At 44.2% G+C, this 14,883-nt stretch overlaps 1 protein-coding gene across 1 annotated transcript in view; it reads left to right on the top strand.

Moving 5' to 3' along the window:
* The window catches only part of QSOX1 (quiescin sulfhydryl oxidase 1), a 51,770-nt gene that overhangs the window by 30,414 nt on the left and 6,473 nt on the right, over positions 1-14,883 (top strand). Inside the window, exons 4-8 of the mRNA XM_075833138.1 lie at positions 536-632; positions 5,533-5,623; positions 11,113-11,258; positions 11,334-11,465; positions 14,301-14,430. Of these exons, the coding sequence (XP_075689253.1) occupies positions 536-632; positions 5,533-5,623; positions 11,113-11,258; positions 11,334-11,465; positions 14,301-14,430 (596 nt within the window). The remainder of the gene's footprint in view (positions 1-535; positions 633-5,532; positions 5,624-11,112; positions 11,259-11,333; positions 11,466-14,300; positions 14,431-14,883) is intronic.

The raw sequence follows: 14,883 nt of genomic DNA, 5'->3' as shown, positions 1-14,883 counted from the left end.
ATAAATAACGGCAATTTATTTTCTTTCCACTCATCTCTAAAAGTGTTTTCCCACCATAGTGGGAAAGTGATGGCATGGCACTTATTTATCGGTAAGACTTATACTGCCCGGACTTCACCGATCCATAGAATAAGGCTAGCACGGTGTCTACTTCAATATTCTAAATTGCCATGAATTCCTGAAAAATCGGGTCCTGAACATGCAGACCCCCAGTTGCCTGGTCCTCTGTTCCCAGCTGATAGGTGGCTATCTGGGCACAATCACTATACATTATAATCTGTGGGAGATATAGAAAAAGCTGAGCGCTCCCATAGACTTACGTCTGTGCACGGCCGCTTCCTTATCACCTGAGCTTTCTACCTTCACTTTCTAATGTCGAATGAGAAGAGGTCTTATATGAAAACTAAGCTCCTAAGTCTTACTTTTTCTCTCATCATCATCACTTTTTCTCTCATCATTTTCTTCATTGATAAAAACCAGTTTGGACTCCGTCCATATTCGCCACCTCCCATTCTCATCCACGTTATTTTTGCAGATCGTGAACCAGAACAGATGAGACAGTTCATTATTGATAATCTAGAGGCACAAAAGGAGTCTCCACCCCCCGCGTGTCCTCCTCTCGAGCCAATCAGGTATGACCACAGCTGAATGTAGGGTGTAAATGTGGGTGTCTAGCCGATTAAACATTTCAATCCATTCCTTTCGGGTTATAGTCAAAATCAAAATAAAAATTTCCCGTTAAAATTCCCAATGAAATACATTTTCAGTTGATTACGTCTGTTAAGGCCATACTTAAAAAGCTTTAAACACTATTAAAAATGATCACATGGCTGGGATATGGCATCAGTTTCTGATCAATGAAGGGGCCTGTCATCCGTAGAGTTAAGGAGCTGCCGCACTAGAATAGAGCTAAGTTGTAGGTCAAAAGCGCCACTGAGTAGGGATAGAACTGACGGAGACTTTGGTCCATTCGTTTTCGAGTTTGGTGTGGGTCCCGGAGGTGAGACCTCCAACAATCGTAATGTTTAGCATAACCTAGCGATATACTAGAACTTTACTAGATGGGACTAATCCTTCAATTATTTACCATGAAGTTCTCCTCCCTCCGTTATTTTCTTAATATCTGGTGTTTTTCATTTCCTTTACTTAACCCTTTCATGACGAAGGGTCATTGATGCCCTAGTGTCCAGGTCAAATTTCGCATTTCTGATATGCACATCTATAAATTACAATATTGTTGCAACCGCTTTGAATATCACAACTATTTTTACTTTGTTTTTTTTACATGACTCATGAGGCTTTAATTTTCTAGATTAATTCCATGTTTTTCATTTTTATTAGCAGACAGTTCACAAAAAATGTGAAAATAAAACATTTTTTTTTTATAACTCAATCGGTATGTGTATGTAATAAATAAATAAATATATATATATATATATATATATACATACATACATACATACATACATACATACATACATACATACAGGGTGGGCCATTTATATGGATACACCTAAATAAAATGGGAATGGTTGGTGATATTAACTTCCTGTTTGTGGCACATTAGTATATGGGAGGGGGGAAACTTTTCAAGCTGGGTGTTGACCATGGCGGCCATTTTGAAGTCGGCCATTTTGTATCCAACTTTAGTTTTTTCAATGGGAAGAGGGTCATGTGACACATCAATCAGTGTGTGAAGAGTGGGAGAAGAGGGTTGCATTGACAATCCCAACACAATGGGCAGCACTTTGAACACATTTTATAAGTGGTCAGAAACTTGTAAATAACTCATGAAAGAATAAAGTAACATTAAAACCAAGCACACCATTGTTTTTCTTGTGAAATTCTCGATAAGTTTGATGTGTCACATGACCCTCTTCCCATTGAAAAAACTAAAGTTGGATACAAAATGGCCGACTTCAAAATGGCCGCCATGGTCAACACCCAGCTTGAAAAGTTTCCCCCCTCCCATATACTAATGTGCCACAAACAGGAAGTTAATATCACCAACCATTCCCATTTTATTTAGGTGTATCCATATAAATGGCCCACCGTGTGTGTGTGTGTGTGTGTGTGTGTGTGTGTGTGTGTGTGTGTGTATATATGTATATATATATATGTGTATATATATATATATATATATATATATATATATATGTGTATATATATATATATACACACACACACACAGTTAGGTCCTGAATTATTTGGTCAGTGACGCAATCCTCATGATTTGGGCTCCGCTGCCACCACATTGGATGTGAAATGAAACAACTGAGATGCAATTGAAGTGTAGACTTTCAGGTTTAATTCAAGGGGTAAACAAAAATATCCCGTGAAACGTTTAGGAATTGCAAACATTTTTCTACACAGCCGCCTCATTTCAGGGGCTCAAAAGTAATTGGACAAATTAACATTACCATCAATAAAATTGACTGCCTGAAGTCTGGGACCCATGGACATCACCACATGCTGGGTTTCCTCCTTTGTGATGATTTGCCCGGCCGTTACTGACGCTGTCTTCAGTTGTTGCTTGTTTGTGGGTCTTTCTGCCTTAAGTTTTGTCATAAGCAAGTGAAATGCAGCTCGATCTTGTTGCGATCTGGTGATTGACTTGGCCATTGCAGAATATTCCACTTCTTTGCCTTATAAACTCCTGGGTTGCTTTCGCAGTATGTTTTGGGTCATTGTCCATCTGTACTGTGAAGCGACGTCCAATTAACCTTGCTGCATTTGGATGAATCTGAGCAGAAAGTAAATCCCTGAACACCTCAGAATTCATCCATCTGCTTCTGTCTTCAGTCACATCATCAATAAACACTAGTGACCCAGTGCCTTTGGCAGCCATGCATGCCCATGCCATCACACTGCCTCCACCATGCCATCACACTGCCTCCACCATGTTTTACAGAGGATGTGGTGTGCTTTGGATCATGAGCCGTTCCAAGCCTTCTCCATACTTTTTTCCTCCCATCTTTCTGGTACAGGTTGATCTTCGTTTCATGCTGTCCCAGAACTGGGCGACTTCTTTAGAATTTGTTTGGCAAAGTCTAATCTGGCCTTTCTATTTTTTGAGGCTGATGAATGGTTTGCACCTTGTTTTGAACCCTCTGTATTTGCTCACATGAAGACTTCTCTTTATGGTAGACTTAGATACTGATACACCTACTTCCAGGAGAAGTGTTCTTCACTTGGGTAGATGTTGTTAAGGGGTTTTTCTTTACCATGGAAAGGATTCTGCGATCATCCACCACTGTTGTCTTCCATGGACGTCCAGGCCTTTTTGAGTTCACGAGATCACCAGTGCGTTCTTTATTTTTTTCAAGAAGTACCAATACGGCCACTCCTAACATTTGTGCTGTCTCTCTGATTTTTTTTTTTCAGCCTAACGATGGTCTGTTTCACTTGCATTGAGAGCTCCTTTGACCTCATGTTATGGGTTCACAGCAACAGCTTCGAAATGCAAATGCCACACCTGGAATAAACTCCAGACTTTTTACCTGCTTAATTGATGATGGATTAACGAAGGAATAGCCCATGCAGCCCATTAAATAGCTTTTGAGATAATTGTCCAATTACCTTTTGGTACCTTGAAAAAGAGGCTACATATTAAAGAGCTGTAATTCCTAAACCCTTCTTCAAACTAGGATGTGAATACCCTCAAATTAAAACTGAGAGTCTTCACTTTAAGTCCATAGTGATTATTTAACTGTATATTTAATATGTTTTGGTAAACAGCTAAAATGCCAAAAACTTGTGTCACTGTCCAAATAATTCTGGACCTAACTGTATATTTATCTATATTATGTGTGTGTGTGTGTGTGTGTGTGTATGTATGTATATATATATATATATATATATATATATATATATATATATATATATATATATGTGTGTGTGTACATATACACTGTTGCGGCTCTGTAACAATTGGTCGTTTTCTCTCTCCATCAGTCTGGATCACTGTGAGGGGAGAGTGAAGAGGGCTATAAGGCTATATTCTCATGACGTGAAACGGGTCGCCTGTCAAGATTTCTATGGCAGTTCTGCACCAGTGTGTCTCAAAATTTGAATACATTCCCCAGCCATCTGATCGTTGTTAACCGCCATTTGCCATCCGTTTTTCATGGTCGTTAAGAAAATGGATGAATTTTATTTGTTAGGGTTTTTTTGTCCCAACCCCCTGAAAATCCCACAGTGCCCATGTAGATAGTGCCACTGTGCCCACATAGAGCCACTGTAGATGGTGCCACACACCATGCCCTAGTAGATAGCGCCAGTGTCCCCTGTAGGTAGTGCCACAGTGTCCATGTGGATAGCGCCAAATCCCCCCCCCTGTAGATAGCACCATACCCCCTGCAGATAGTGCCATCTCTCTGCAGATAGCGCCACCCCCCCCCCCCTATAGATCGCAACATCCCGCCCTGTAGATAGCACCCCCTAAGTTCCCTCTAGGAGCAGAATCCTTGATCAGAGCGCTCAGGCCGGGGACTCCGCTCCTAGAGGAAGCCCTTGACCTCACTGTCTATATATGGACAGAGACGTCAGGGGCTCCCTCTAGGAGCAGAATCCCCGGCCAGAGCGCTTTGACCGGGGATTCTGCTCCTAGAGGCAGCTTAGGTGATGCTATCTTCAGGGGGTGTGCGCTGTCTACAGGGGGATGTGTGTTCCGCTATCTACAGGGTGGGTGTATGCCAAGCATCTTAAAGCCCGGCAGACATGAAAGTGCAGCGCTGCTTACACTGAAGCAGCACTGCACACATTAAACCTCGTTCCAGGCTGCCAATGTTTATATACGTTACCACTGCATGGGGCATCGGCAGTTGGAACGCATATAGCCATATGGCTGTCGTGAAGGGGTTAACTTGTGACTCCCTAATTAGGAAAGCTTGCTGAAAATGACCACAGTATTTATGTCTGTTTGTGGATAGGAGCTGTATTTCTCTGCAGTCATCACGCTGTGTGGTGTATAATCTGTAATAGTGATTTAATGTTCGAAGCGTGGCATATTAAAGTGGATTAACAGGTTTTTCTGCAGTCAAAAAATTCCTTGTTATATTTTCTATTAGGATAAGTATAACTTACAAGCATGTGACTCTATACTGCTAAACTCAACTGCGGTGCCCTACACAGATCTTGATGCTTGAGGAAATCGGGGACTCCTATTAAACACATTGACATTGTGGACGTCCATTGCTTTCAGTGGGTACCGTGTCATGCTTAGTTTATTAATTTAGAGATTATTACCCTGTAAATAGCCGATGAGGGAGCTCCCACTTGCGAGACTTTCCCATGATCAGCTTTAGGGTGTTTTGACACGTTGTGGTCATGTGGTGGCTAAAACCGCATTACGACCGCAACGTGAGAATACATCCTTAAGCAAGAGGACCTGCTGTCTGAGATGCTTCAAACTGGACAATCCACACTACCTGAGCTGTAGCAATATGTAATATGCTGTCTGGGCATCATCACTTTTTTTATTAGAAGTTTGTTGCACTATTGTTAGCTGAAAAACATAAAATTCTCTTTTAGTGCCCCTGAAGTTGACTATTTTTTTGAGAATAATGATGAAACCTACCTAGTTTTGATTTTTGAAGAACCGAAAATGTACATGGGAAGAGAGGTAAGAACTGTGCAAGTGCTCAAATGCCTTCTAAAGATTGAAATATTCTTATCTGCCTGAAAGGGCAACGTGGGGTGGGGGGTATTGGGATGTTTATGTGCATTGTTTTATCTAAACTGTAAAAAATATTCTGCCACTAAAAATTATTTAAACCTGTAATATTAGAATTAAAATGTTCCTGCGATGCAACACGTTCTGCAGGATCTTACCAAAAGTACTGTATTCTCTTTTTTGTCAGTTGGAACGCGCCTCGCTTAATACACCTATTTACCACAACAATCGCTTAGTGGTGTAGTGTGTGCTGTATTCCACAAGATGGCACATGTCTATTGAGGATTATGGCCAGGGCCGCCATCAGGGGGGTATTAGGGGTACTACTGTAGGGGGCCCGGCCAAACTTAATTGAAAGGGGGGCCCGGCAACTGCCGCGACTTGCCTTTGTTAGAAAAAAACAGGCCCCTGCAATGGGGCCTGTTCTTTTCACCAAAGCAATGTCGTGAGCTGCGGGCCCCCCTCTCATCAAACACCGCTGTGAGCTGCGGGCCCCCCTCTCATCTAACACTGCCGCGAAACACCGCGCGCGACCGCGCGCGCGAACGACCGCAAGCGCGCGCCGGCGCACTCGTTACCGCAAACGCGCGCTCACGCGCGAACGACCTGGGGAAGGCTGGAAAGCAACCCGCTCGTGCCCGCCGCCGAGAGGGATGCGGTGCGCACACACCAAAAGTACAGCGACCAATCAACTGGGAAGAACAGCGGCGCACAGTCTAATTACCTGCTGGCCCGCCTCCGACTCCTCGTCCTCCTCCTCCGCCTCCTCGTCCTCCTCCTCGGCCTCCTCGTCCAGCGCCTCCTCGTCCGACTCCGCCTCCGCCTCCTCCTTCTTCTCCTCCTCCAGAGCGTAGCTGCGTAAGGAGAGGGGGAGGAGTCCAGTTCTTGCGCGACGGCAGGAGTTCTTCGATCCTCGCAATTTTCTGGAGCCTGGAGGTGAAGGACGACATCTGGACCGAAGACATCGCCTGACGAGGACTGGAGAGGGAGCAGCTCTTCTGACACAGTGAGTAAAGTGTCTGAAAGTGCTGTTTATGTATGGCCCTGTTCACACAGAGTATTTTTGCAGGGCAAAAAAATCTGCCTCAAAATTCCTTAAAGAATTTTGAGGCAGATTTTGACCTGCCCACACTATCTTGCCGCGTTTTTTGCTGCGTTTTTTGCCCGCGGCGATTGAGGACAGCAGACAAAAAAGGCAGCGAAAAATGCATTTTCTGCCTCCCATTGATTTCGATGGGAGGTCAGAGGCAGAACCGCGGCAAGAAAGGACGTGCTGCTTTTTCTTTTTTCCGCGACTGGCTCCCATTGATTTCAGATTAAATCAATGGGAGGCGGTTTTGGAAGTTTTTTGGTGCTGATTCTGACGCAGTGTCCGAGTCAATATCAAGGTCCAAAAACTCTGTGAACTGGGCCTTATTGTTAGGGCTTATTCAGACGAACGTGTAATACGTCCGTGCAACGTGTGTGATTTTCACGCGCCTCGCACGGACCTATGTTAGTCTATGGGGCCGTGCAGACTGTCAGTGATTTTCACGCAGCGTGTGTCCGTGTGTCCGCTGCGTAAAACTCACGACATGTCCGATATTTGTGCATTGTTCGCGCATCACGCACCCATTGAAGTCAATGGGTGCGTGAAAGTCACGCCCAGCACATGGAAGCACTCCCGCAGCCGTATAAACTATGAATGAAAACAGAAAAGCACCACGTGCTACAAACATCCAAACAGAGTGTCATAATGATGGCGGCTGCGCGAAAATCACGCAGCCACGCATCATACGCTGCTGACACACGGAGCTGTTATGGACCTTTTGCATGCGCAAAACGCCACGTTTTTTGCGCACGCAAAAATCACACGCTCGTGTAAATCCGGCCTTAGGGTAGGAACACACTAGGCATGAACGCTGCGGATTTTATGCAACACATTTTATTGTGGAAAATCCGCAGCGTATTACAGTCACAGCCGAGTGGATGAGATTTGAACAAATCTCATCCACACGCTGCAAAAAAAATTGACCTGCAGTGTGGCTTTTTAGGCCGCAGCATGTCAATTTATGCTGCAGAATCGCCACTCGTCTGGTGCGGAAATGCTGCGGTTCTGCCGCAAAAATCACAAAAGAGAAAAAAAAAAGGCACTTTTTTAAATTGATAAAAAAGTTTATACTTACCCCGGCCGTAGTCCTGGTGACGCGATCTTCTATTCTTAGCGCAGCTCCTGGAGCTGCTGCCGGTCTCTAAATAGGCAGTTGGTCCAGTAAAATTTGGAATTATTTTTTTTTGTGAACCAGCTTAAAAAAATACAAAACTTTTGTGTTAGGGCCTGTTCACATCACCGTTCGCTTCCGCTCCGGGGTTCCATCTGAGGTTTCTGTCGGGTGAACACCGCAACGGAAAGTGAAAGTGACAGCACAGCTTCCGTTTCAGTCACCATTGATCTCAATGGTGACGGAAACATCGCTAATGGTTTCCGTTCGTCACCATTCCGGCTGGTTTTCGGACGGAATCAATAGTGCAGTCGACTGCGCTAATTGTGACGGAAGCTGTGCTGTCACTTTCACTTTCCGTTGCGGGGTTCACCCGACGGAAACCTCAGATGGAACCCCGGAGCGGAAGCGAACGGTGATGTGAACAGGCCCTAACACAAAAGTTTTGTATTTTTTTAAGCTGGTTCACAAAAAAAAATAATTCCAAATTCTACTGGACCAACTGCCTATTTAGAGACCGGCAGCAGCTCCAGGAGCGACATCATAAGGGACACACTAGGCGGATATGCTGAGTAAAACTACACAGCTTATCCGCCCCGGTAGCCGCAGGGAATTCCGCCAGCAAAACCGCACCAAGTAGTGGTGCAGGTTTCGTGAGGCGTGTCCGCTGCGGGAATCCTGCAGGGAAAAAAAAGTTTAGACTTCCCCCGGCCGTAGTCCTGGTGACGCATCTCTCTCTTCTGAACGTAGCCCCGCCTCCTGGGATGACGCTGTAGACCATGTGACCGCTGCAGCGGTCACATGGGATGAAAAGTCATGACAGGAGGCCGAGCTGCGCTAAGACTAGAGGATCGCGTCACCAGGACTACGGCCGGGGCAAGTCTAAACTTTTTTATAAATTTAAAAAAGTGCCTTTTTATTTTTTCTCATGTGTGATTTTTGCGGCAGAACCGCAGCATTTCCACAACAGAGGAGCAGCGATCCCACAGAATACATTGACACGCTGCGGCTTAAAAAGCCAAAAGCCACACGGCAGGTCCATTATTTTTGCAGCGTGTGGATGAGATTTGTTCATATCTCATCCACTCTGCTGCGACTGTGATACGCTGCGGATTTTCCACAATAAAATGTGTTGCATAAAATCCGCAGTGTTCATGCCTAGTGTGTTCCTACCCTAAGGCCGGATTCACACGAGCGCGTGCTATTTGCGCGCGCAAAAACATGGCGTTTTGCGCATGCAAAAGGTCCATAACAGCTCCGTGTGTCAGCAGCGTATGATGCGCGGCTGCGTGATTTTCACGCCATCATTATGACACTCTGTTTGTATGTTTGTAGCACGTGGTGCTTTTCTGTTTTCATTCATAGTTTATACGGTTGCGGAAGTGCTGGGCGTGACTTTCACGCACCCATTGACTTCAATGGGTGCGTGATGCGCGAACAATGCACAAATATAGGACATGTCGTGAGTTTTACGCAGCGGACACACGCTGCGTGAAAATCACGGACAGTCTGCACGGCCCCATAGACTAACATAGGTCCGTGTGAAAATCACGCGCGTTGCACGGACGTATTACACGTTCGTCTGAATAAGCCCTAACAATAAGGCCCAGTTCACAGACTTTTTGGGCCTTGATATTGACTCGGACACTGCGTCAGAATCAGCACCAAAAAACTTCCAAAACCGCCTCCCATTGATTTAATCTGAAATCAATGGGAGCCAGTCGCGGAAAAAAGAAAAAGCAGCACGTCCTTTCTTGCCGCGGTTCTGCCTCTGACCTCCCATCGAAATCAATGGGAGGCAGAAAATGCATTTTTCCCTGCGTTTTTTGTCTGCTGTCCTCAATCGCAGCGGGCAAAAAACGCGGCAAGATAGTGTGGGCAGGTCAATATCTGCCTCAAAATTCGGTGCGCGGTTCCAGGCGGTCGCGGGTGCCCATGCGCAGGAGTTTGCGGGTGCGCGCGATCGGTCGCACGGGCAGCGGTGTTTGACGGCCCCATGACGACCCCCATGCTACCCAGGGCCGCCATCAGGGGGGGTATTATGGGTACTGATGTGAGAGGCCCGGCCAAACCTAATTGAAAGGGGGGCCCGCAGCTCACGACATTCTTTTGGTGAAAAAAACGGGCCCCATTGCAGGGGCCTGTTTTTTTTCTACCAAAGGCAAGTCGCGGCAGTTTGCCGGGCCCCCCTTTCAATTAGGTTTGGCCGGGCCTCTCACATCAGTACCCCTAATACCCCCCCTGATGGCCGCCCTGGGTACCATGATATAGTGCTGGACGGAGTACCGTTAACAGGCGGTGCCACGGTAGGGGGGCCCAAAAAATTTAGCTGTAGGGGGCCCTGAAATTCCTGATGGCGGCCCTGATTATGGCACAGCTACTAAACTATGCCAGGTCCATCCCTAAAAATGTTTAAGAACAGATAAAATATCTGCTTTATAATATGGTTTAGTCTGTAATAGGAAATGCCAAATTCTATGAATACACATATAAATGCACTCAGCTGTTTTCTCTCTACAAGGTGGCGCCCTTCTCCCAGGACCACCTATAGGCACTTACCTATTCTGCCTGTAGGTAAATCCAGCCCTGAACTCCATACGATCATTATCAATTTCTGTCATATGAACACATTAAGTCTTAATAAATAAAAAAAAATTAAACTGTATGACCAAACTAAATCTGAGAGCTCAGTCTCTAAAACACCTAAGGCAGGTAAGGCACCTTCCATTCTCAGATTGATAGTTTAGCTTCTCTTACGTGGTGTAAATCATGGCCCAGTCAATGAGAAAAAAAATGTATTTGTTGGATTGTGCAATCTTTGTGTGATACAATGTATTTTGTAGACCTATATAAGCCTTTAGGGCTCATTCAGACGAGCGTATATGTAGTCCGTGTGACGACCGTCACATAAACTCATATACTTCAATGGAGCCGTTCACACCACCGTTGTTTGCAACGGAGCGTGTGAAGGGTCCGTGAAATAATAGAACAAGTCCTTTTTTTTTTTTGCGCTTCACACATCCCTCCATAGACTCTAGTCAATGGGGGATGCGCGATTACGCGTCTTGCACAGGTGCACCTCGGACGTGAAATACGGCAGTTTTTCACGTGCGAGGTTGGCTATGTCCGTCTGAATGTAGCCATAGGCTTTGTTTTTTTTTTAGGCCTGGTTTCTAATTTGAGCGCATGGTTGTCTGATTAAATCCTCTTTACTGATATGTGCACTTATATTCTCAGGTGGCTCTGGACATGCTACAGTATCAGGGAGTCTCGGTACGCAGGGTGCTTAAGCAACAGTCGGAACTGGTAGAACGGTACAAGGTGTCATCATTCCCATCTGGATTCCTTGTGTGTAGAAATGGATCTATTAGTAAAATTAACCTGTGAGTGTCTGGCCATGTGTATCCCCCAATTGGTTATTATGGTGTATTTTTGTCAACCTGTTTTGTTTCTTACAGGCAGGAAGAGAGTCGTGCAGAATACACAGGATTCCTGCGGGCCCTTCCTGGGGTGAGGAAGATTTTTGTCAATCTCATTGAGTGGTCTGCAAACCCTGTTGATGACACTGTGGTTCGAAGGACTATAAACAGGTACCAGCGAATAAATGTCTTCTCATGAAAGAGCCCAGTTATCTTGTAAAATGGGTTTAAGAGAGATGGATAGATAGATAGATAGATATAGTTTGTCTTTGCATTCAATGTTTTAGAGCAATATCATGTCGTCTGCGTTGTGCTGCTCATACTGACCACACGTGGAATTTTATTTATAGTCTTTGGCCTCTTTCACACAGGAGTGGGTCCGAAATACGTAAAGAGGTGCAAATCTTTCCATTATACTTTTTCTTTGTGTAGGTTCCACTCCTAGTTTGGCTTCCAAGTACTGAGGCAAAATACTGACCTAAATTCTGCCATGTAAAAGTGGACTAATACAGCGAACGTAATATGGACGGTTTACGGATGAAATTGCATCAGTATTCTCTTATAATTTTTAATACTAATGGGTGTAGGGAGATAATTGAATGACACAAGACATCACCTTTAAAAAACGGATGCAATACTGATAATAAATGGATCACATGCACACCAAATACGAAATGCATCCATATTTTAATGTTTTTCCATAAACGTCAATGGGCGTTTTTCCATTCGCAATATGGATGAAGTAGTGCAGGCTGCGTTTTTAAAATACGCTCATATGTTATACGCTTATGTAAATAGCCTCATTGATTAAAATTCGCTCCATAAAACCAATTGAAAAAAAACAGAGGGAATACGCTGGTCTGAAAGAGGCCTAACACAATGTAGCAAACTGGATAGGTTTGTGCTGCTGATGCATTTAGTTCTCAGAAGTTTGTTTAGACTGGATACAATTGTAGCAAACTCTGAGCTGTGAGATATTTTAGGTCTGCACTGGTTTCTGGTCTCTGGATGTAAGCAAGAATATTGACATTTACTGACATCAAGCTGAGATATTGAAAATCTTGAACAATAGAAGCATAACGGAGATAAGGAAATTTGTATCATTTTCCTTTATATAAAATCCTCTTAAGTTCTTGTTTATAATTATTTGTAGAAAAAAAATATTATCATCGATGAAGAGCCTTTTAGAATCTATGCTTAGCCATTATCCCACCATGTGGCCCTGTCTACATTTCCTGACCCAGAACCCAGTATTATAGTGTTGGTGTTGTGTTGTCAGGTTATCATAGAAATAGTTTGTATGTCCCTCGTGTTGTGCTGCTGCGGATTTTCTCTGAGACTGCGTTTCTATTCACTGCTCAAATCATTCTGACAGTAGGCTCAAAACTGCGTTCGCATTATGCTCCTTCAATATCCTGAATTATTTTTCAGAGTCTCCACTGGGTGAAAGATTGGTCTGCTTATAAACCTATGGACATGACTGATATAATCCCCCCTCCCCTTTTAAAGGGGTTTTCCCATGAAGGACATTTGTGACATGTCCTAAATGTTAGATAGATGCGGGTCTCACCTCTGGGACCCGCACGAATATCTAGAACAGGGTACGCTAAACCCTGTTTGAGATTTTTGTGCTCCCGCTGCCTCCCGGCCACTTACTGATTACATGGTCAAAATGATAGGAACGGAGTCCGGAGGTATTGGTAATAGGTTCAATTTATTGTGAGTGGCTACACGTTTCAACGATGAACAATCGTCTTCCTCAGGCCTGAGGAAGACGATTGTTCATTGTTGAAACGCGTAGCCACTCACAATAAATTGAACCTATTACCAATACCTCCGGACTCCGTTCCTATCATTTTCACCACACAGCAGCGCCCCTGAAAAGATCCACCTTTTCTCCTGCACTTATCTCTACCTAAGCGGTCCCATCTGGTTACCGACTCGGATCTGGCAGCAGCACTGTGGTTATTACATGCCTTAAAACCTCCATATCCAGGTGAGCACATTTCTTGCTACTTTGTCTCACCCGTACCTACTGATCTGCACAAGGTGGCGCAGTTTTTTTTTTTTTTTCTCTTATCATTTGATTACATGGTCGGGAGTTAAGGAAACGGCGTAACTCGCTGAGCTGCGCTGCTTCCATAACTCCCATAGTAGTGAATGGCAATTACGGAAGCAGAGTATCTGTTTCCTTAACTACTATTCAGTTCTTTGGGACTTGCAGAAACAGCGTAGCTCAGCGAGTTACACTGTTTCCGTAGCTCCCGACCATGTAATCAGTAAGTGGCCGGGAGGCAGCGTGAGCACAAAAATCTCGAACACGATTTGGGGGACCCCGTTCTAGATATAGGAGCGGGTCTCTGAGGTGGGACCCGCATCTATCTAAAATTGATGACATCATATGGGAATATGTCATAAATTTCCCTATGGGAAAACCCCTTTAAGTGAATATCCGCCTTTTATCATCCCCTTGTGTTGAGGCCAAAAATGCTGTGCTGATTTGTATCTTTAATACATTTTTATAGCGGAGGAAGCTCTGTTTTCTGATACAGACCTTCAAATCTCCTGCATAGACATATAGGTAAAACCTAGTATTCTGGCTGCCAGCAGTCACCACTAGAGGGAGCATAGGATCGAAGTGCATACTGTGTTATTATTGAGTTCAATTCATAACAATATACAGTAAGCTTCCATACTCCCTCTACTGGAGCAGGGGATTTGGAGCTCTGTTTCAGAAAAATAAAGCTCCGACTGCTATGCGGATATACTAGGAAATATATCCGCACAAATGTATCTATTTAGATTAAGAAAACAAAATGATATTTAAAGGGTGGAAATTAACTTTAAAGGTGTTGGGAAGCCTCTTATCCACATATTAGGTTGTTGGCAGATCCTGCAGAAAACTGTTGCGCCAATGGCAGTTTATGACCAGACAATGACTGTCACTCTATGATGGCGTCTTTCTCTGTGGGTAAACGGACTGTTCTTGTTTTTATTCTCTTGTAGTTCTGCTATTTACATGGCGGATCTTGAATCATCGATCCATTACTCCCTGCGGGTTGAGGTGGCTCGCTTCAGCAATTTAAATGGGGATCGTCTCAGAGCTCTGACCAATTATGTCTCCGTACTGAAAAAGGTGATGATGTATGTTATAGAATTAACAGATTAAGCAGATGTATATGTGTCCGTAACATTAAGATTCAGCTAGTCACCATACTTAAAAAAAGCTGGTTTGAGTGACTACAATTAATCCTAATATCCGGCCACCAGTGTCCCCTACACTGGCCTCCGGAAGATGGGATATGGGGATCTATTTGCTGGCCGCGCATGGTGTAGACTGGTGCCCACAATTGGACCAGAGTTTTCTTTTCCTCACAGACTAGTTGATCTGCTGGGTTGAAAAAGCTCTATTTATTTTTTTTACTTTTCATCCCTGCAGCGCTGCCTTTTTATTAACCCCTTAATGACCGGGTTTGAAAAGGCCTTGACCAGCTAAATTTTTCAGTTTTTGCCTTTCAGCAGCCGTAACTTTTTTTTTTTTTTTTTTGCATTGGCATGGCTGTTTGAGGCCTTGTTTTATGCGGGAGAA

Source organism: Rhinoderma darwinii, chromosome 7, assembly GCF_050947455.1.
Source record: "Rhinoderma darwinii isolate aRhiDar2 chromosome 7, aRhiDar2.hap1, whole genome shotgun sequence".
Classification (NCBI taxonomy): domain Eukaryota; kingdom Metazoa; phylum Chordata; class Amphibia; order Anura; family Rhinodermatidae; genus Rhinoderma; species Rhinoderma darwinii.
This window is presented reverse-complemented; position numbering and strand designations above follow the sequence as displayed.